This window comes from Dendrobium catenatum, unplaced genomic scaffold (genome assembly GCF_001605985.2).
Source record: "Dendrobium catenatum unplaced genomic scaffold, ASM160598v2 fragScaff_scaffold_390, whole genome shotgun sequence".
In the NCBI taxonomy this organism is placed as follows: domain Eukaryota; kingdom Viridiplantae; phylum Streptophyta; class Magnoliopsida; order Asparagales; family Orchidaceae; genus Dendrobium; species Dendrobium catenatum.
The window spans coordinates 6,202,307-6,225,418 of record NW_021318852.1 but is presented as its reverse complement, the minus strand read 5'-3'; the positions used below and the strand labels follow the sequence as shown (position 1 = coordinate 6,225,418).

Here is a 23,112-nt window from a genome sequence, read left to right as displayed (position 1 = left end):
ATTCCCATTCCAATCATTCTATGAAGAAAAAGATGCTGAATAAATATTTAGTCATCCAAATATTCAATACTTTGTTATAATTTGATATATATTTCATTTTAATATACCTTCTAAAATTAAATTGATGTTCATATTATGTTCATAACAATTTAAATAGAAATACACAGATTTTCTAATTTAATCCTATTTTTAAAATTAAAATTTAAATCATATTCACCTTATTTTTAAAATAACATTTTTAACTTATTTTAATAACTATTTCACTATTTTCTCTCAATTTTAATTAACTAAATTCCATAATTTACCTAACTTTAATATTTATTTTAAAGTATATTGATATTAAGCTACATTTGATTCGTAATTAATAACCATATTAACTATAATTATTTACTAAAAGTTAAAGGGAAATTAAAATATAATGAAAATAAATAATCCACTCCAAACTACAATATTTTTTTTTTGTGCAAAATATTTCCAATACAATAATCCATTCAAAATATTCCAATAAATATTCCGCTAAATATGGCTACAACTACGCCCCTACCGAAAATTTGGACTTACCTCTTTGCAAATAATTATGGGTTCAAAGCACTTATTGCATTATAATTCGATTTTTCTTTTTTTTTAATTCCAAAATATAATAATGACAAACAAATTTATTGTATTATAAAAAAAATTAAAAATATATTTCCCAACAATAACCTGCTGCCATTTGAAAATCAAAACATTAACATTGTGAAATCATATCGAATGCACGGAAATTCACGTAAGCCAATTGCGCATAACCTAAACATGAAGAACAATTCATAGAATGCGCTGAACAGTTCCACGCATTCTGAAATGCGCTGAACCGTTCGGCGCATTCTATGAATGCGCTGAACAGAATCACAGATTCTGGAGTACGCCAAACTATTTGGCGTCTTAGCTCTTTCTTAAATTATTCCAGGTTCACGCTATTTTCCATAAAAAAACTTTCGAACCCGCTCCTTCTGAAAATTTGGCGTAGAATTAATGCAAGGGAGAAAGGGGAGAGAGAGAGAGAGAGAGAGAGAGAGAGAGGTGGCCACGGTATGAGTAGGGCACTGTGGCATATTTAAAAGTAAGTTTGTACGTTAAATTGCTAATATGGAAGTCAAAATATGCAATGATAGTCAAAGGGTAGTCAAAAGGTGTCAAACAGAAAAATTGGGCTAGGTTAAGGGTAAAAAATAATAAGGCAAGCTCAATGCTAAGGTCTGTACACATTACATCACATATCCATAGCACAAGTCCCAAACATGCAAGAAATCACCCAACAACAAAAGACACAAAATACAACAAAGAGAGGAACTGAAAGACAAGTCCATAGAATGAAAATATAGAAGACAATAAAAAAGTTCAACCAATCCTAGGTACATGAAATCTATAATCTAGAACAATAATGACAAGTAAGAAGCACTACATCACTTATTGGTTAAATATTCAAATTTTTATTTTTAATAGGTGTATATATATATATATATATATGAATAGATTGTTCTCCTCCCATGAATATAATCATCACTCCAAAATTTATGTTTGCATACTTTGTCTTTAAATTGAATATAGCATCATTGATTGTGATAACATGAAAAATTGTTGTGGATAAAAATTCATCAATTTACATAATAATTTAGCAAAACATCAAGGATATGGTAAAAAAACGATGAATGGGTGATACATATAAGCTCACTTAAAATTCTAGCTTTGCCCATGGATTTCACCAATTAGAACCATCATATACACCAAATATCATCAACCACCCATGCACTTAAATACAAACCATTGGAAGTCTCTATGCATTGAACTAGCAACTATCTTCACATGCAATTGAAACAAACCATTGTAATAAATTTTATGCACTTGATTGATAATCTAATTATATTAAAAAACCTTAAAATAATGGAATCAATTAGTTTTACATAAGCTAAAGATAATAAATAGTTTTGATCTTTTATTGCCCTCTCCCTCTCTCTCCCTACACCCTACCTTCCTCTACAAAAAACCATATTGCCACATCTATATCTCATCAAGAATAGGTCTCAACTTTCAAGCCTCCAAGTTCTCATTCATCTTCCTAATTTTTGGAATCCTCCATGTTAAATCTCCTTGCCTTCCAACCTGAACTCATTTCAAACCATTCTCTGGTTGGAACAAGAATAGACCAAACTTTATTTAGATTATAATCATTATATAAATACAGCAAACATAAATTATACTTAAATTGCACAAAAAACAGATATATTGTTTTTTATAATTTTTTATAACTGAACTACGCCACCAATAAAAATTTTTAAGACGGAAGGTAAATGGATGAAAGTTAATAAACACAAGGTTAAAAATATCTGCATACCTATAAACATACTGAAAACAACCAAGTATTCTTAATTCATCATATGTTATCTGTCCCCCAAGAACTTTCAAAGCATCTGGCGCATGAGTGCAAATTATGCATTCATCATATTCTTCTGAAAGGTCTGATGCCAGAACGGAGCAACCTGTGATAAAAAGTTGGAATCAATTTCATTCGCTTTGGACTTCAAATAAGCAAAATCCACGATAAAAAGCGGGTGCAATTTAGTTTAAAATAAACAGTCATGCATATTTTAAAATAAAAAAAAATTAAAAATGGATATATTTGATCAATTACAACTATTATCAACTATTATGAGGCATCAAACCTCAAATTTCCCTATCTAAAAGGTATGCTAAATCTTCTAGTCAATTCCGAAAAAAAATTTTAAATTTTTCATAAACAAGCACACTAAAGCAAGATGTAGCACTGCCACGGAAAATATAGAAAGAATTATGTGGGATATATGACCTACCGTTATCAGTACCACATACCAATTGTACTGCACATCCCAATTTAATTTGACAACATCTAGCCTCCAGTTGTTCTCTTAACTGAAAACTTATTAGTTTCAGATTTCTTGTGAAAGACTGACATATAAAAGACAGAAATCCTAGAAATGAATTACAAACAGTGAGAACAAGCTAAAGTTAAACCGTATAAATTACCTTATTGACATAGTAATGAGAACGGTGCTTGATTGTGAGCCATTGAGGTCGATTGAATAGCTGAAATGAAAATACAGAGAGAAAACCAGTAGTGGGATAGCACATAATGCTTGCTAAAATGATCACACAAGATGACTTGCTAAACTGTTTTCGCAACAAGAAATATGGTTTGCATGGAAATTTCCAGCAGACTATTTAATGGTGGATTCATCAATTTAACTTTTCACAAGAGTAAAATTATTCCAAATTTATCTGTTATATTTTTTCTTGGCAAAATTTTATGTCGGAAAAAAAGTCTATTTTTTACAGAACTTTTCTATGTAAAATTTAATATTTCAAAGAATATATGAGTTCTGAAACAATCTCATTAATTAATAGAACCACAAAATAAAATTTCAATTTAGGATTTTTTAACAATATTTTGTTATTTTATGAGGAAGTTTTCACAACAACATCAAGCCTTTATACCACTATATGAGGTCAGTTACATGAATCCTCTTACTCGATGGTGTCCTATTAAGGTTCAAATTCTCATTTAAATCTAATAAAGAAAGGTCATTTCTAATTTTTTTCAAAACCAAATCTTTTTAAGTCTATCTGATGTAGAACTACATGAACATGTGATACTATTAACTTTGAAATTACACGCTTATGAATGAGCAGCAGAAATTATTCAACTTCCTATTGTTTAAACAAAAAATTGGAAACAATAAGGCAAATGATTAAGCTTAGGCAATCGAATACAAGACAATGTTAGGAGCACAAAATAATCATATCAAATCATATCATGCTAATGTGCGATTTCAAAGAGAATCCCTAACTTAACAATTAGAATAGTAACTATGAAAGATTCACCCACTCACACTCACACTCTCAATACGGTTAAAGCGGATAAGTCTTCATAACTAAACAATGCCATGATTGAGGAAAAGTTGAAGATATAGGGTTAGGGAAAGAGTTTACCGTTCTCGTGTTCTTGATATTTGTTCCTTCGTTTCTCAAATCGGCCGTCGAGTTGTTGGGATTTCTCCTTGCACCAAACAAGCCTTGATAATAAGTCAGGCATTGTGATGGAGGTAAGGGATGGGATGTAGCTTGCCAAGGGAGGAGAGCTCTCGTCTTCCTTCCTAAAAAGAAAGTACAAGTTAGGGCGAACATTTTAGGAGGAAGGAGTGAGGATAAGGCCATCATCCAAGGGAGGGAAGAAGTGTGATTTGTAAGTTTAGATTTTGTGTATATATGGTAGTGGAGACAACAATTAGGAAATCTAGAATTAATTTCAGCAATTAGCAAAATCTGGAATTAATTTGGGAGGGATTGATAAGGAGAGAATTAATTGGATGGAGCAAAAGGGGAAAGAGGGGAGAGAGGGGGGAAGCGGCTAGGGTGAGTGGGAGAGTTGAATTGGGGAATTGAGAGGCTTGCCAAACATAGAATATTATTTAAGGAGGGATTATGGCAAATATCTATTTAATTTAAATTGGCATGATTGGGGTGGGGGGCTTTCCTGAGATAATCCATCTTATATAGGAAAGGAATTTCAAATTCAAATAAATTAAAATCTGAATTTTAAATCTTCTTAATTTAAGATGCATCAAATATGGAAAAGATCAATTTCTTGATTTTAAATTTTGGGTACAAGGGAAGGTTAGGGAAAGAGAAGGGGGGGGGGGGGGGTCCGGCGGCTAGCTAGGGAAAAGAGGGGGACAGTGGCTAAGGAAGAAAGCAAGCGCATTTGAGGTGGAGATGAACCACGACCCCGGACGCTTCCTGCGCCTGATGAGTAGTGCTTTACCCTCACAACGGGACTTCCGATTCTCACAAGAGCTCACAACTCTCCAAGAAAACAAAATGCATAATTTTTCTTTTCATTATAGTCATCATCCTCTCCAAAGAGGTGGAGAAGCCTATAACTAACCAAAATAAAAATATAAGTCTAATGACAAAAGTGCCCCTGGGGTCACATAAGCCTACTCCGTCAAGTGAGGGTAAAAGCGAAAAAGATACATAAATAAATCAAATACAACTAAAAGTTCAAAAATAAAGTGGTCCAATTATGGTCGTAGATCTTCTGCCCCTTCTCTAATAAACTTTTTAAGTCGGATGTCTTCATCATTACCTCTAACTTTCTTAACATAAGCCAAATTTAATACATGTACTCTCTGAAGTTTTCAGTTGGAGAATAATATGCGATAGCAGATGTGCTCCAATGTTAAAACAACAAAATTGCCTTAATAAGAAGAACTAGTCGCCCAAGTTCCCCAATATCAACTCTTTTTCCTGGACGTGAAGAGCTTGCCTTTCTATCTCAAAGCCAACCAACTATGATGTCGCCCTCTAGTTTCGTTGATGACCTTTATGCTCAATCACCATTGGCAAACCGCCAATGTGCAAACAACCTTTTAAATTGTGTTCATTGAGTGTAAGCCTTAAAATAAGATTTTTGAATTCAGAATCTAAATATTCATAATTTCACTAACTACAAGTTAGAGTTACTAACTACATTTCTGATAAAATTAATATTTCTACAATTTTATATTTTATGAAATATTTTCTCTATTATGCCTGTGAGTGTGTAATGTTTTCACATTTCAGCATAAAGATTGATATTTGTTATCTCCATGGTTGGATAAATAATAAGTTCACACCCAATGGATATTGACTCACAAATATTTTATGGAATGTGAGAAGTTTATATCTTTTGTATATAACAACCAATATTTGTAGGCGTGCTCATAAGGTGCCCATGTTCTAACATTTATACTAGTAATACTTAACACCTGATGATGGTGCATGTTAATCTTTAAATAATAATTTAAGTAAAATTATTGAAATAATGTATCACCTGAAATAAGAACCTCAAAGTGGCACAAGCTTATATACATATCAAAAAATCTCAAAATAGTTCTCAAATTATTCATGTATGGCATATGGCCAATTTAGTCCTTGAGTATCACGTTGCCCAAATTTAGCCCTTCAACTGTACAAAATTAATCCAAAATAGCCCCTTATATTGTAATTGTGACATAAATTAATCTCAATTTAGTCCCTCAGCTTTACAAAATTGGTCTTAATTTAATCCCAAATGGGCCATTTTGGATCAATTAGCATAGTCAAGGGACTAAATTAGATAGCCTGGGACTAAAATAGCCATATATGAATAGTTGGGGGCTATTTTGAAATATACATATATGTATATGCTTGTTTGTGACGAATAAATTAGATATCAAACCACGGCATTTGATGTTTTAGCATACAATGTGAGGTTCCTAGTGAACAAATTATGGACGAGTTTTCAAACAAAAATGTTTGCCGCCTTAATGACATTTTGCATACTAAATAATAATTGTACTAAGATGCAATGATTATTAATTGTTTGTGATAGTTATAATGTTGAGGACAAATTTAACTAGATTGTGAATAAGAAATGTTTCAATTAGTTTATAGGGCTTATGAGAGAGACATCCTCAAAACTAAAATGTGGCTAATTTGACAGGATTAAAATGTTGAAGTCTATACTACCTCACAAACCAAAAATTGATTGTATAACTGCATAATGCATTAAAAAGAATGAGATAAATGAAAAGGAGCTCAAAAGCTTTCATTTTGCTCAATACAAACACATACAACTAGTTAAAATTACAAAGAAGTGCCCTAAAAGAGAATCAACTAGTTGTTAATCATCCTTGACTTGAGAAGAACTTTGATTTAGCAGTTCTAGAAGGTTATAAATTTATGATGTAACATAGTTGCAATCTACAAGAATGTTACAGTAATTCCAGCAATGAAACACTAAGACGGCAACACAATTCAAACTATAATTCTATAACATACAAAATTTAAACATTAATTTAGTTAAATGCTTATTGCAAGCTTAATTGTTTTATTTTTCCAAACATAATCAAACGGTGAAGTTAAATCATCCGATAGAATCATGTTTAATTCAAATATTTAAACAGAATCAACAAACTTTCTTACCTCCAACCCCACCCCAACTTCCATGTAGCTTAACCCAGTTTTCTTCCAGTCTTGAACTTAGTGAAATGTTCCACACACTAATAAACTCTGGTTCAAACACATCCCTTCAAACTTTGGAATCCCGCCTATATACTAGCCTGATATCATCCACGGTGTCTGCCTCTAGTTGAGAGACAAGCTACATGAAAAGATAATCTGTAGGGCTTTATACAAATTGCTAAATAGTTCCACTAGTATTTTTTTTTTTTTGTATGTTCATTATTACTTTTTTTTTAATTCACACATCTTATTTTCTCTATAGTTACATCGATGAATCACAGATTCAGTAAATAGAATAATGTTATCGAAGCATAGCTGAGATCGTTGGAGTAAATATGCCACTTCCTATTAGATACCCAAGACAATGTGATACATGTCGTTCAAAGCGTTTAAAAGAGTTTCAACCTCCCTCACCTCCTCACCAACAATCGCTTGTCCCTCACGACCTGCTGCATTCCGCCTTACCTCGCCTCAGCCTCGATAGCTCACTTTCTCTCGTATTCTCCGTTCTAAGCCCTCGCTCACATGCCCAAGCCTCGACGTCTTCCCGCGCCTGGGCAATAACATTGATCGAGTGTTTCTATCTGGCACTCGGCTTGCACATGCCTTGCGTCATTGAACCTGACTGCATCAAGCTCTACATTCACGACCGGCGATCTGAAAAGCCAACCAAACGCCCTGTGTAAACCACAGGCATACAACGGGCTTGTCCACCAACTCCCTCGTCACAAACCCAGGTGAACGGTTGAAGTACCATCGAACCCCAACCCCGGTAGATATCGTCCCGCTTGATGCCTCTTCTTCGCAGGAAGTATATTCTTTTTTCACCGCCGGACGACGTATCGCGCTCCGTTAGGGTTCCACTTATTTCGGGTGCGTTCGAGATATATATATATATATATATATTTGTTTATTTACTTAATATTGAGAGATTGTTTGATAGAAATTTATTCAAAATTTATGCTAAAGGCCAAATTATATAAATAACTAAAACAAATCCTATGCTTTCTTAAATTCCATTTTCCCTCTAATTAATGAATCTTGTAAATACATGGTTAAACAAATTTATAACATTTCATCGAATAGATATGTTGTCTGTCTTCGCTTCTGTAGGTGCATCGTGACTTGTTTATTTCTCACTGTCAAAAGTTTATCAGATTTAGAGCTCCTATTGTCACTTCTTGATTACTTTTTCATTGAGGGTTTTTAGGGAATTTGCAATCCTATATTATTCGTCTATTTGCAGCTACCACGATGAACGGCAAATGGAAACATTTTTTCGTGTTTTACTTCGGTTTTAAATAGCAATGTTGTGAAAATCAGGTCGGACAATGAATTGGAAAAAAGAGAGGTTCACGGTTCAATGGTTCGATCGGGGTAGAACCAGATGACATAATGAATATTAATTTTACTTAAATATAACATAATTTACATAATAATGATGAAATCATATAAAAATATGACTATGAAATAATAATTATTTTAATTGAAGACATAAAACATTAAATAAAAAAAATAATAGTTATCATTCAATTGTTCATATCGTTTTACACAAAAAACACAAAACTCAAAACAGTCATGAAGATTATAATAAGCATCCCCTAAATTTGTGTAATCAAATGATGGAACTACAAATCCATCTTCACCAAAAACTCTCACCCCAAATACTTCAACATTCACACATGGAAGTATGTTTTCTCCATCACTAATATTAGCCAAGGCATCTTCATCGCCTAAAGGAAGTAAACTTTTGAGTATTTAGTGATCTTCAACCTACAAATTTTAAAATCTCTTGCATGATCTATATTCATTGCATCATTCCAATTACATTAGGAGACCTAAACCCTAATTTGCCCTACTTCAAATTATTAGTAGAGTTTATGATTACACTATCATGTTAGCTTCAAGTTGGACATTTAATTGAATCAATTAAAAAATAACCAAAGATGCAATTTAAGCAAAGTTTTGGTAAACTAAAGTTCTAGGCCACTACTATGAAATATATAGCATTTTAAACTTAAGAATTTATTATGCATATAGCACCAAACGACACAGCTTGCAGCTCCAGGTTCTCGCACAGGTGGTATAGTCATCCCGTGGCTCCCGAGTCCCTCACAGGTTGACCAAATCAGCTAATTCATTATTATCACATTGCATTGGAAGATGAATGCATACCTATTTAGCCTCTATTGTGTGTTTGGTGTTGAATAGTCATGACACCATAGTGAAAAAAGAATCCTTGTTCATATGTTGTTAAATCATTTCATGTTTGATTTCACTACAATTTATTGAGTTCTTTAGCAGGTTTTGTGTAGTCAGGTGAGCTTTTGTGCTCATAGTTTCCTTCAAATGTTTCGGGAAAACATAAGGCCCCAAGTAAATAGATAGAGGGGTTGATAAGGGCAAGGAGCGAACGATGGGTAAGTTATGTTTCAACATATTTATTTCAAGTCTAAAAGCTATATAGTTTAAAAAAAAAATCATGTTTCAAGACTATTCTACATGATTCCTTTTTGAGTAAAATAAAATGAAAATTGTTATGTTTGGTGTAAGTTTAATTATTTAGATGAAAATTTAGATGGCTCTATTTTATTAAGGTGTTGATATATTCATGATTTAAATTTTCAATTAGATCTTGGGACATGACACGTGGGCTTTGTATGTTAGGATTATGTTGTCCATGAAAGGTGGAAGACCTTAGCTGAGAAAAGCCCCAAAAAAGAGCAGATCTTCTTGGGGCAAGTGCCCCTTATGGCAAAGGTTTGTTAAGGTGAGCCCTCCAGACAAAACTCGCTGGGAACAAGCACAACATTGATCCGATCCTCCAAAGGCAAACTCATATACTGTGAGCTCCACTGCAACAAACACCTAATTGCTCATTGCCTCAGACAAGTTTTACTTTAAGTGCACACTACTTCAAGCCAATGTCCCTCCTAATTGCATCACTTAGGCATGAACATTTTTAAATATCTACAAGTGGTTTGCATAAGCATGTATAGAAATACAATACCAATTAGAAAGTTCGTGTCGTCAAAGTAAGAAACTAAGCCAGCTAATGAAGCCGCTCATGATGATGAAAAAAATAATATTTTAATAATGCTATGATGCTGAAGACAAACACCTTATGGTGGTTTAGATGGTTGAACATGCACTAGATCAAACTTCGGTTTCAAAAACTAATTGATCAATTAGTGATGTGAAGCTATTAGGAGTTATGATCAAAATTAAAAAGAGAATTGTTAAAGTTTGCTTTTATAAATTTATGTGGATCATGCAAGATAGAGTTAAGATTTAGAAACGTTAACTTTGCTTAGGCCAAAGAGTTGCAAAAGAGATTAACAAAAACTATTCAATCCAAGTTCTAGGAGAATTTAATATGCAAAGTACAATAACAAAAACCAACGTTTAGCAACGAGAATTTCACCTCGGGGCCATCTAACTTAAATATTGGTAGGCTTTTGGCGGAGATAGAAGATCCAAGCGATGAAGGATGTTACCACTAGAGAGAGGGCGCCGAAGAACTTCGTCGGAGGAAAAGTAGCCGGTGGGGATGGACGTCGTAGGTGACCGTTGAGGCTCCAAGTGTGCTTTGAAAGTTGTCGGTCGTAGATGCTTGCAAGGATTGGCACAACTCTCTCCAAGTACTCTTCCACGGTGGCTTCGTCTTCAAATCCGACGTCGAAGCAAGGAGACCTTAGGACGTGATACTTCCGTCGGCGTTGAATACAAGACCCCACTCAAATTCAGGATCCGACATTCAACATTGAAGTGGGGAAGGAAGAAAACAAGAGAGACTTCTTCAATGATGCTGTAGCGAAAATAATCCAGCAGAAATTGCTGGACAGCAATTCAATCTTTGCAAACAGCAACTATCGGGTCTCTTGTTGCTGGAGCCGTGGCAGGGGAAGTGGGAAATCTTTGGCTGCAGCACTAGTACGTGGAAGGCTCTATGTGGAGGACTTGTGGGCAGGATTTGGTGGAGAAAAACCCATGCAGGGAGCAAGTGGTAAGTGCAGTAACTCTCGGCAGCAACTTGGAGAGCAGGAAATTTTGCACGGGATCAGTTCTAATCGGAAATTGGAGAAATAAAACCCAGCAAGAAGGCAAGGGGAGGGACGGCTGGATGGTGGCTAGGTTTTAGAATGATTTCCAATTTTGTGGGGCTGAAATTGGTAAGCATAAATTGAGTGGATTATTGGGGATTTGGCTCAGGAAAATGACGTGAATAGTTTCCAAAAGGGGAGGGAGTTTTAGAAAACTAATTTATTGCATATTCAAAAGAGGGGCCCGTGGATTTAATTAGAGCCTGAATGTAACTTTCAGATTTTAATCCAGTAAGGGAATTTGAAATTTGAATTCAAAACAACTGGGATTTTCATTAAATCTATTCCTAAATATAGGGAGTTATTTTAGGAAAGAAATAATGACAGAATTAAGGCAGGAAATTCGAAATTTCAAGGGGAAGGGGTGGCGGGATTTCACCAGGGAAGTGGATGGCCGGACTGAGGGAGGCGGCGGCCTGGCTGGGGCCGGTGGCTGGCATGGCCAGCGGCAAGGGGGGGCAGGGAAGGGAAATCGGCGGAATTGGGTAGGGAAAAATCTCTGGACCTGCTGCAGGGGAGGGGAAAGGGAAGAAGAAAGGGGTGAAGGGGATAAACCACGAGTCACGGACTCTTCCAATGACTGGTGGGTAATGCTTTTGCCCTCACTTGGGCTTTCTCTCTCACTTCTCTCTAGCTCTCATGCAAGACGAGTAAGAAGAAACACAAAAATCAAATTTTCATTCAATAATTCATTAGCCTATTACAAAGCATGAGACCCCTATAAATAGGTCTTCAAACATAAAGAAATAAAAGTACTCAAATGCCCCTTGGGCTACAATAAGACATAACTCCCCACAGGGGTAAAATGGGAAAACAGTAAAACAAGACAATAATAATAATAATAATACATAATGACATCTACAAGTAAAGGCGCTGAATCGTGGCCGTCGATCTGCGGTTTCGCCGGCGATAAACATGTCGGTAGCGTCTGTCGATGTCCTCATCAATTAGCTACATGATCGCCTTAATTAAATAAGATGCATGATATATAATTCTTATTTGAGCATATTAATTAGATTAGCGACAGTTTGGCACAAGCCACCAACTGCTCCATTGGATCCTACCAAGCATTGCTCAAGCTACTCTGAATATTCCAACAACTATAGGAAGTAAACCAAAGTACTCATAAAAGGTAACACAAAACACTCACATAGAGGAAGGTTCTAAAACTCAAACTGAATATCCAAGTAACAATGAAGTTAAAACCTTTTTGAGAAGGACGAAGCTCTAGCGAGTAAAGGCTGGTCATATTGGACGTAATACGATAAAGTGCAATATCAATGGAGTCTATTTTGTTGTTACCTACCGTAGGACCTCTATCCCCAAAGCGAAGGAAGAGGAGCAGGAATGAAAGGTTGTCCTCTCCTGGCCCATTAGTTTCGCAACTCTACCATGGTTGTTACTAATATTGCTAATGGGTATCCCCCATACCGAAAGATCATGGGGCTGGCCGTTAGGTCCAAAATTGTATGTCACTATTATGATCCTAAATCTCATTGGATCTCATGGGATAGGCAATAGGACATATGCTATTGGATAAAGCATAAATTGAATGACTCGAAAACAAAAAATCCTAACCATTTGTGACACATTGCAAGGCTTTATAGCAACATCAGAGAGAATAATGTGTTGTTGTTAAAATAGTTCATTAGTTTCTCACAACAACATAAGAGAGAATAATTTGTTGTTGTTACACTGATTCATTGCCATCACAAAAAAAAAAAAGTTTTCAGGCAGTAGACTTAGGTTTCGTTTCGGATGACTTTCTTACTCCTTTAAGAAGCAGTAAGAAAGTCGTCTCAAAGAAAACCTAAATTTCCCACTTACTAATTTAAAACATATGCTAAACTCAACATGAAGCTTCTCAAAATATTCATGAATGCAATGTAAAGAGAAACCATCCTTGATCTCACCCTCGAAAAGAGATTAACTGATGAGAAAGTCATTATATACTTGTTGCTAGCTAGACTATACGCGATGATAGAGTTAGAAATTTTTGTCTAAGCGTTGTGCTGATATCCAGCACACAAAAAGAATAAAAAAGTAACACTAGAACTTTACATGGAAAACCCTAGAAAGGGAAAAATCATGGGGCCACGCCCAATTGAAAGGATTTCACAGTGTTTGCTTAAGTTACAAGTGATTGACTCGTCCCTGAAATTGATGACGATAATATTACAACTCTCGGGTTGAAATTTAGTTACAAACAGATATTAGAATTCCGACGACAATGGGTGGTCGGACAAAACTCCAGTGTTAGTTGGCGAACGGGCATAACTCCAGCGTCGGTTGGCTGTCAAGGAAAGCCCAACAGTGTTCAAGGAGGAGTATATTCCTTCTCTTCTTACATCCTTGCTTAATTCCGGTGTTGGTCGGGTGTTGGGTGAAAGTCCGGCGGTGGTCAAGGAGGAGTCTCTTCATTCTCTTCTTCCTTCTCTTCTCTTTTTGCTTTGAGTCCCCCCTCAAAAGAAATGAGGGGTCTATTTATGGTTTTATGAGAGTGACATGGCTAGTACATAGAAGGAAGATCATGAGTAAATTGGGAGTGATTTGACTGGACGGCCGATGTTGAATCCCTTGATCATGGACCGTTTATTAGGCTTTTGAAGGCTTTAATGATATCATAATTCGACGATCTTGGGCTCGTTGGATTTGTTTCGTTGAGCTGCTAAATTTAAAAATAAGCACATTATATTTGGAAACAGTTTGGTAATCCAAATTTTAGTTTGAACCCTCCAAATTTGCTTTGGATCATTGATTTGGATTCATTTGGGCTTTAATTGAGTCGAATTTGGAGTCGTTGGGTTCATATTTCGAGAAGTTCAGCTTGACACAATTCGTGCCTGATCAAGATACTTTTTTGATGATATATTAATTGCCCCCCAATTTTCGGACATCGAAGTTCCAGAAGTCCGAAAATACTTGTCTCCCCCTAAGTTTGCTGATTCGTGCCTGATCAAGATAATTTTTTTGATGATATATCAATTGCCCCCCTAAGTTTGTTAATTCATGCCGCCTGATCAAGATAACTTTTTAATGATATATCAGTTGTCCCCCTATTTTCATATATCGAAGCTCTAGAAGTCCGAAAATACTTGTCTCACATTTCAACTGTAAGAAAGTTAGAACGAGGGAGGAGAAAGAAAAAGAACGGCAGCAGAAATTCTAACTTAAATTTTGTGGGCCCCCAATTGTGGGGAGAATTTCCCTCTCATTTTGTTTATTTTTTTTTTGAAAATATTTCTAGAAGTTTTTCAAAATTTTGTGGGCTCCCAATTGTTAAAATTTTTTTAAAAAATTCCTTAAAAAAAATTTTGTGGGCCCTACAAATAAAAAAAAAATTAAACATCGCAATCGACAGTTAGCTGGCTGCTAAATTGAACGCCCACCAAAGGGCGCATCTGGAACGACGCGCTGGGCGGCACCACCAGTGGCCAGCCGACCGGTTCGGCCGCCTAAACGAGTCCAGGGCCCGATTTTCGCCTTGGACAGGCCAAATCAGACGTTTTTGGATTTTTGGAACATTTTTTTACGTTTCGAACTTAATTTTGGCACTTTCGAAGCTCAACGGAGCTTCTAAGATCAAGTTTGAGCAAATTTATATTTTTGGAATGAAATTTTCTGACATTTTTGCGATTCAATCAAGTTGAAATGCGAAGACATGTATTTTCGAACTTTTAAAGCTTCGACGTCCGAAATAGGAGTGCCTGATAAATCATCAAAAAATTATCTTGCTCAAGAACGAATCTAGAGGGAAAAATCAAGTTGGAAACTTCAAAAATTAAATTGGAGACCAACTGAACTCCGATTTCAGCATACTTACAGTCGAACTGAACATCTTGGAAATATGAACCCAATGACACCAAATTTGACTCAATCCGAGCCTAAATGAGTCCAAATCAATAACCATAAGCACATTTGGAGGGTTCAAACTATAATTTGGATTAACAAACATATTCTAAATATGGCGTGCTTATAGAAGAATCAAGCGGCTCGATGAAATGAATAAAATCGTCGAATTTTGATATCATTAGAGCCTTCAAATGCCTGATAAACAATCCACAATCAAGGTATTTAACATCAACCGTCCATTCAAACCACTCCTAATTTACCCATGTTCTTCCTCCTATTTAATGGTCATGCCACTCTCAGGAAATTATAAATAAACCCATCATTTCTCTTGAGGGAGAATCCCAATCAAGAAGAGAAAGAATATGCTTCTCATCGACCTCTGTCGGACTTTCACCAGACAGTCGACCGATGCAAGAATTAATCAAGGAAGAAGAGAAGGAAGAGACTCCACCTTAACCACCGCCGGACTTTCCCCGGCAATTGCCCGTCGTTGGAGTTCTGCCCGATCGCCAATGATGCCTGAGTTTTGCCCAACGTCGTCGGAATTCCAATATCTATTTGTAACTAAATTTCAACCCTAGAGTTGTAATCTGATCGTCTACAATTTCAAGGACGAGTCAGTCCCTTGTAACTTAAGCAAACACTAGTGGAATCTTTTTAACTATGCGTGACCTCATCGTTTTTTTCTTTTCAGAGCTTTCCACGTAAAAATCCTAGTGTTCCTTTTTTGTAATGTTTGTGTGTTGGTATCCGTACAACAATGAGACGAAAATTTTCTAATTCTATCTCCGCGTATATTCTAGCCCACAACAACTAAATAAAATAACATAATCAAAGCATTGGGTGAGATCAATAACTCATCGAATAACATGGCGTTGAGCTCCTACTTACGAACAATGGTGATCAACTGGCCCATTAACTGCACATGACTTTCATAAATGCCTTCTAAAACTTCTAAACATGGTTCAGAAAATTGAAAATATTGTCTTTCCTGACAATGAGGAACTATTTATTGATCTAAACAAACTTCTAAATCCTTTACCTCATGGCCGTTAAAGTTACCATATTGAATATTATTCTGTACGCATTTTTTCATAGAAACTGCCTATTTCTTTCGGGTTGAACATTTAGTTCCAGGTACAAAAAACTGAATCAGAAAATGAAATTGATAAAAATGATTCCACAAATCTAACCTGTAGAAGGTGATGATTGCGGCAAAATGACAGCACAGAGTAAGCTGAGAAGTTCATTACTCCTTCTGAAGGACAGGACCATATCGAAGCACATATTGGAATCTGTATGGTGTTTTTTGTTGATAAAAAATAGTGAGATAACAGTGTTAGGAAACAGGAATCACCTATAAGATATGGGAAGAAAATTTGATGCATGCTTGTATTTAAACTGCACAATTAACATTCTCACAAGATAAGCTTTCTGAAACAACTCAGAATATCCATGCGACTTTATGAAATGCTCTAGAGTTTCATTTCGATCCAAATCAGGGTTCTCCTCAAGCTCCATGAGGTACCTTAAACATAAAGATATGCACTTCTCTCATTCAACTATGTCAAAAAGTTATCAGTAGAGAAAAAAAAAAAAGAGCACTGTTTTTTTAATATTTAACACCAACAGTTAAAGCAACAAATAAAATAACACATTTATGGCAATCAAAACATGTTTTGATCAACCCAAACTTTGGGGTTCATTTAGGGTCGCAGTAGCTACCTCAAAAAAATCGAACTAGTTATGACAATTCTCGTGATAAAAAAATCTGAAAAATGATGAAAAACTATAGTAAAACTCAAGCCATACATGCTCCAATGACCTATAAAATAAAATCATAAAAAATCTATCCTAAATACTTCAATATATACAACAACAAGAAGCATTTATACCACCATGTGGGGTGGGCTACATGAATCTTTTTTCTCCATTGCGTCCTGTTAATGATCAAATTATCATCTGAATTTAATAAAAAAATGTCATTTCTAATACTTTCTAACCAAGCCTTTTTAGCTCTGTCTCTACTATTTTTAACATAAGTCAAATCTAATACATCTACTTTCCTAACCTGGACATTAATATCTACAGCAATTTCAAAAACTATCTTAACCACAAAAATTCCACAACAACATCATAATCATTTTGTTTTCTATTTTCCTTTTGTGACTATTTGCGTATGGTGGAAGTTCACAACATGCAATGACACAATAAGAGCATCTGTTCTCCACAATAAGGTTATAAAATTAAAACATAATTCACAATAGATTAAATTTTAAGACCACATGATTTGCACCAGTGGTCGGGATTTGAGTCCCCTTTGAGCTAGTTTTTAAGCCAAATTATTTAGGGGGGATCCTCTCAACATTCCAAAAATAAAAAAGAAAAATTTATGAAGTTAATTACCTGAGGGTATCATCCTTGAATTTGAAAATTTCTCGAAGCATGAGCCAAAAGTAAGGATTGAACAAGTTGCTTTTCTGTGCAAATAAGCTCGCCAATCCATTACGGCTTCCCCATTCACAACCTTTTCCTCCATCCAAGCTTGCAGAGAAAGACATATCGGAGACTTCCATCTCCACACCAAGTTTCTCGAAGAAGTCCAACATATTTGGATAAGTAACCTGCTAATTTACATTCCAATCATTGAAATAAAAATAATAATTTTTCTTTCAACATTTGAAAAAATTTACAAATTATTTAATTTTTCATTATTTTGTAATTAATCGATTCATTTTGTTATTTTATTTATCATGGTTGTTTATGATATGACTCCATTGAAAAATGAAAAAATATTTGTTTTTTTTTTAATAATTTCATTTCTTATTATGCTTCATGATATAAACCATTATTATTACATTTATTATTTATGCATTATGATGTTTTTTTTTTTTTTCGTTCTATAACTTCTTATTTTCCTTAATGTTTATTAATGCAATTTGATTAAGGAACAATTAGCACATTTAATTTTTAAAATAATCTCCATATTTTATTTAAAATGTTTGTTAATTCAATTTACTCTTTTTCTCAAATTACAAATATGCCTAAAAAACAATTTCAACTAATATTTGCAAATGATCGAGTAAAATTAAAATATAAAGACTAACAAGTTGTAATAATAATAATTACTATCACAACATGATTAAAATTATAAGATAGTAATTATATTAATAAAATATAAAAGATATTATTTAAAATTAAAAAAAATAATATATATTTGTAATATTTGTATTATATATTTTATTATTATTATTATTTTTTAATTATTCAGATACAAATTTTTCCCATGTCTGGATTTACCTGGAAGCCAATCCAACGACAAAATCTAGATCTACAGTTCTTCGTGGGGCATTTATTATGTCCTCTGACCGGACGTAGATCTACGTTCGGTCAGAGGATTGTTACTCGGTTTTTGCTGGGTATTTGGTCGGTATAGTTAGCTATTGTTTGGTAAAAACGAGGAATACCGCTCTATGAAGACAATACCGAGTAATATAAAAAAATACCAAGTTTTTTCATTGCTCGGTATTGCTCGGTATAACTCGGTATTTTTTCTTCACATATGATATTTTCTATTGTTGGTATTGCTCGGTATTTGATCTGCATTTATCATTTTGTGCGTGAAATCTTAGTGCCGGCCGAACGTAGCTCTACGTACGTTCTCCGGATGTAATAAAAGTTCATGGGGTGGAATCAGCGGAAATATACTTTTAAGTTACTTATTAATTTTTATAATTATAATTAAATTATTAGGATTTTAATTACATGAATTAACTAAAAATTTCTCTAAGTAAAATTTATGATACACTCAGAGACTTTTTCATTTAAATGAGTCATACAGCAAAACTACGAAAATATGAAATGCTTTGTGCCTGCGGTATTTTTGTACCACACAGGCAGGTCACATCGCACCCGGCTGTGGGAATAATTAAGATGGTGGGTCCATGTGGCCCCCACACACAATAATTTAATATCACATGTCTCAATTAAAAAAATATATACTTTAGAAAGCATTTCGAGAGTTGTCTCAAATAAATCTTCAATCTGTTTAGAATAATTTTTATATATATATATATATTTGATAGGTACAATTATATTTGGAAAAGGAAAAAAATTCAAATTATTATGTAAAAACTACTTATTTATATTTATATTGAATTTATAAAAAAAAAGACATTTAATCAAAATAAAAAAAATATGATAATTTTATTTTAAAATAAAAAATTACTTTCAATTTCAACTCATTCGGAGTTTTAAGCATATTTAAATATTTAATTACTAAAGTTGCCATTTAGAAGGTTCAGGATGTTTGATCATGGGTCCCACGAATACCTCTACAATTTACACTACATATAAAAAAAGTCTTTATCTTTGCAAAAAAAGAATAAAATCCTCAACTAATAAAATGAAAATATTTTAGGCTTCCCCTCCAAAAAAAAAAAAAAAAGGTTCTCAAGAAGTCTTAAATGGAAGCTTTGCAGACAGTGATAGAAAAAAACAACAAATCCTAACCATTATTATATACTTAGTAGTTGACAGAAATATTTATATCTTCTTCCCAATCTTCCTTTAAAAAATATTGCAGCTTAAATGAGGAAGGGGAACAGAATCTATTCCATGGCGAGCCTAGTAATCCAAACAAAAAAAACAAGAACGAGGCATTGTCTTCTCCGAGGGGAATCAAAAAGAGGTAGAGAGAGAAAGAGAGAAGGGATTCTGACCAGATTGAAGACCATGAATCCGAGATCCAGATCGACTCCGTCGACGGCGACGGTGCGAGCGTGGCCGCCGAGATAATCTTCTTTCTCATAAATCACCACCTCCGCGCCGGCATTACAGAGCTCGAAAGCCGCCGAGAGACCAGAAATCCCCGCTCCCACTATAGCTACCCGCATTTTAATTGCCGCTCTTTCTCAACTATATCTGTCCTCTCGCGATTCAAAATCCCCCGGCGCCGGTTTAAGAACCCTAGCTACAATCGAACAAGTCTCAAATCTCTTGGCTCTTATCTCTCCCTTTGATTACAACTACTGGAAAGAACGTGGCATTTCCAGTGCCGCATTCCCGTCTTTATATGTAGACAGGGAAGGAGACTACATATAGAATATTTTTAATTATTTTCCAAAAAAAAATTATAAAATGTTATTAGTAGTAAATAGTAACAGTTATAAATAATAATAAAAAAGAAGAGAAAGAAAAGCAGCCGCCATGATGGCGGGATTCAAAGAAGTCATTCACGGCCGATCTGATCCGGTCGAATGGGTTGAAGACACGAATACTATTTTTTAGGATCGATTCGCTCCCCAAAAGAACAAATACCTTTCCTAAGAGACTGTCAATATTTCAAGAAAAAAAAAAAAAAAAAAAAAAAAAAACAGGGAAGGAGACTACATATAGAACATTTTTAATTATTTTTCAAAAAAAAAATATAAAATGTTATTAGTAGTAACAGTTATAAATAATAATAATAAAAAAAAAAACTGATAACGATTTATATTGGCTATTGTTATAAATAAAAAATAAAAAAAAAAGCAGTCGCCACGATAGCGGGATTCAAAGAAGTCATTCACGGCCGATCTGATCCGGCCGAGTGGGTTGAAGACATGAAGACTATTTTTTAGGATCCATTCGCTCCCCAAAAGTACTCACCATTGATTTGATTCGACTGAATCGATCCAAAAGAACAAATACCTTTCCTAAGAGACGGTCAAAATTAGGGTTGCAAGTGAACCAAACGTTTGACGAGCTACTCGTTGTTCGGTTCGATAAAAGCTCGTTCGTGATCTTTTAATTAACTAAACAAGCAAACTTGAACAATATTTTAAATACTCGATTCTTAAATAAACAAGTTTGAACACTAATGTGCTCGGCTCATTTATGTTCGCAAACAACATCATTTGAAGTTCGTGAACAGGCTCGACATTAAGCTCAATTCGAATTTGATAGTGAACTTGTGAATAAGCTTGATAAAAACAATTAATATTTGATTATAAAATTAATAAATATAAATAGAGCTTGACATTAAGTTCGCGAACATACTCGATGTAATCGTTTGTTAGGAAGCTCGATAAAGTTCGTTTGTTAAGTTAATGAACATCTAAAAGTATAGCTCGTTTATAGCTCGTTCATGTTTGTTTGTTTAAAGCTCGATAAGCACTAAACGAACGAAAATGAACCGAACATGAACACTCATTAATTTAAATGAACCAAACATGAACACAAACAGTAAACCTCGAACAAACATGAACCAAACTTGGACAACCTGATATTAAGTGAACACAAACATGAACACTCACGTACTCGGCTCAGCTCAGTTCGTTTGCAGCCCTAGTCAAAATTTTCATGAAAATTATAGACTTATGTGAATTTTTGAAAATTTTGGATTGATCAATTGATTAACTGATTTATTAATTGATTAAAAAAATAATCATATAATAAAAAATCCAAAACTCACACTACAATTCAATTAATGGATAATTAATTCAAATAAAAAAACTCAATCAGAGCAAAATTTTAATTAATTTCAAAATTTTAATTAAAATCAATCCCTGTTAATTGATTAAACTAATTAAATAAAATCTCGAAAAACATACAATGCTAATAATAGTAACTTAAAGTTTCATTAAAACTTTAATTAAAATCCATTTGACTTTAAAATAAAATTTCATTAAAAAATCTAATTAAAAATTTTAATTAATGAATTAAATGACTGATTAATTAATAAGTTAATTTAAAATCTAACTTACGAATATTTAATAGAAACTTGTAAATCAAGTTTGAAACTTTAAATTAATTTAACAATCAGTTAATTAGTATAAATAAAAATCAATCAAGAAACTTTAATCAAAATTCAAGCCTTAATTTTAAATTAAATTAATCGAATAAACATAGTAAGTGAAATTTAAATTTAACTAACAGTTAAGTTAAATTAATTGAAATCCAATTCCAAATTATTAAACAATTGATTAATGAAGAATATGATTAAAGTTTAATTAAAATTAAAACTTTAACTTAAAATTAAAATCTTTTAACTGGTCAACCAACCAATCTAATCAATAATTTAAATAACATAATCATGTAATTTTTAAAATATATTTAACATTTAAAATTTAATCAGCTGAACACTTAAGTTTAATTAAATTTTATCTTTAATTAAAAATTTATTCAATTAACTAATTTAATTAATTTAAACAATTAAATGAATATCAAAACAAAAAAACCAAAAGGAATGTTGTTTTCCAATAATACAACCTAAGTACAAGCTAAGGTTCTCAAACAACAACTCTCCAACAAACAACTCTCAAAACTCTCCAATTTGCTACAAGTACCACGAGCAACTACAGATAAGTAGACAAAAGTTAGCACATAATAAATTAAATTAATGTTAGCAAGAGTAAAGATACAGCTAAAACTAAAAAAACTACAAGCACAAAATAACAAGTATATTACTGAAAGCTAGAGTAGATAACAATACTGGCTAGCAAGTATCAAAACAACTACGACTGCAGGCTAACACTGAGGAAAGGCTGGCAAAACAAGTTGCCAACTTTGTATTCTCATTAATCTAAGCCCTATAAGTCACTTCTAATAGAAGTCGTAAATCCAATGGGTAATGATTTCATTAAATATATATGTTAAGTGAAATAATATACATCTAAAATTATCCCGACCACTTTCAATAAAAACCGTAAGCCTGACTTCTGAGGGAAATAATTAGGTAATAACATAATTCTAGATCCCACGCATGGGCATCCTAGACTAAAAAGGCTAGATTGTAAGCCCCATTATACGGGCCACTTAGCAAGACCCGCCGCCAGGCAACGTCTAAATTCAGAATTCATAAGACCTATCTGAACATCTAAAACCATTTGACACCTTAATCTACACGGCTAAGTTATAAGATCTGCTATTTGGGTCACCTCTAAAAGAGGCCATAAGACTAGTAATTAAGTCTACTTTCAAATGAAAGTCGTAAGCCTTGACCCAAATCCAAACTTCAGGTAACTCCTAAATGGGGTGGTAACACCCAACTCAAACCTAAACTATGAGAAACTTCTAAATGAAGCCATAAGTCCCTACTCAAATTATATATATATATATA

At 33.9% G+C, this 23,112-nt stretch overlaps 1 protein-coding gene across 5 annotated transcripts in view; it reads right to left on the bottom strand.

The window, feature by feature from the left end:
* Positions 1–20,073, bottom strand: part of LOC110097558 (cyclopropane-fatty-acyl-phospholipid synthase) — a 103,148-nt gene extending 83,075 nt beyond the window's left edge. For 2 of the 5 annotated variants that reach the window (XR_002303212.2, XR_003700442.1), the window contains exons 1-7: positions 19,733–20,073; positions 17,418–17,635; positions 16,434–16,539; positions 16,205–16,306; positions 3,040–3,099; positions 2,847–2,925; positions 2,372–2,516 (exon numbers count right to left, since the gene is read on the bottom strand). Coding sequence is in view for 3 of the 5 variants with exons in the window: in XM_020823999.2 (XP_020679658.1) it covers positions 2,372–2,516; positions 2,847–2,925; positions 3,040–3,099; positions 16,205–16,306; positions 16,434–16,539; positions 17,418–17,635; positions 19,733–19,906 (884 nt within the window). In the remaining 2 variants the exon portion in view is untranslated. Of the gene's footprint in view, positions 1–2,371; positions 2,517–2,846; positions 2,926–3,039; positions 3,100–7,017; positions 7,939–16,204; positions 16,307–16,433; positions 16,540–17,417; positions 17,636–19,732 lie in introns of those variants that run through there. The other 3 variants (XM_020823999.2, XM_020824003.2, XM_028694042.1) reach the window with 3 other exon arrangements.
* Between the last annotated feature and the right edge of the window lie 3,039 nt (positions 20,074–23,112).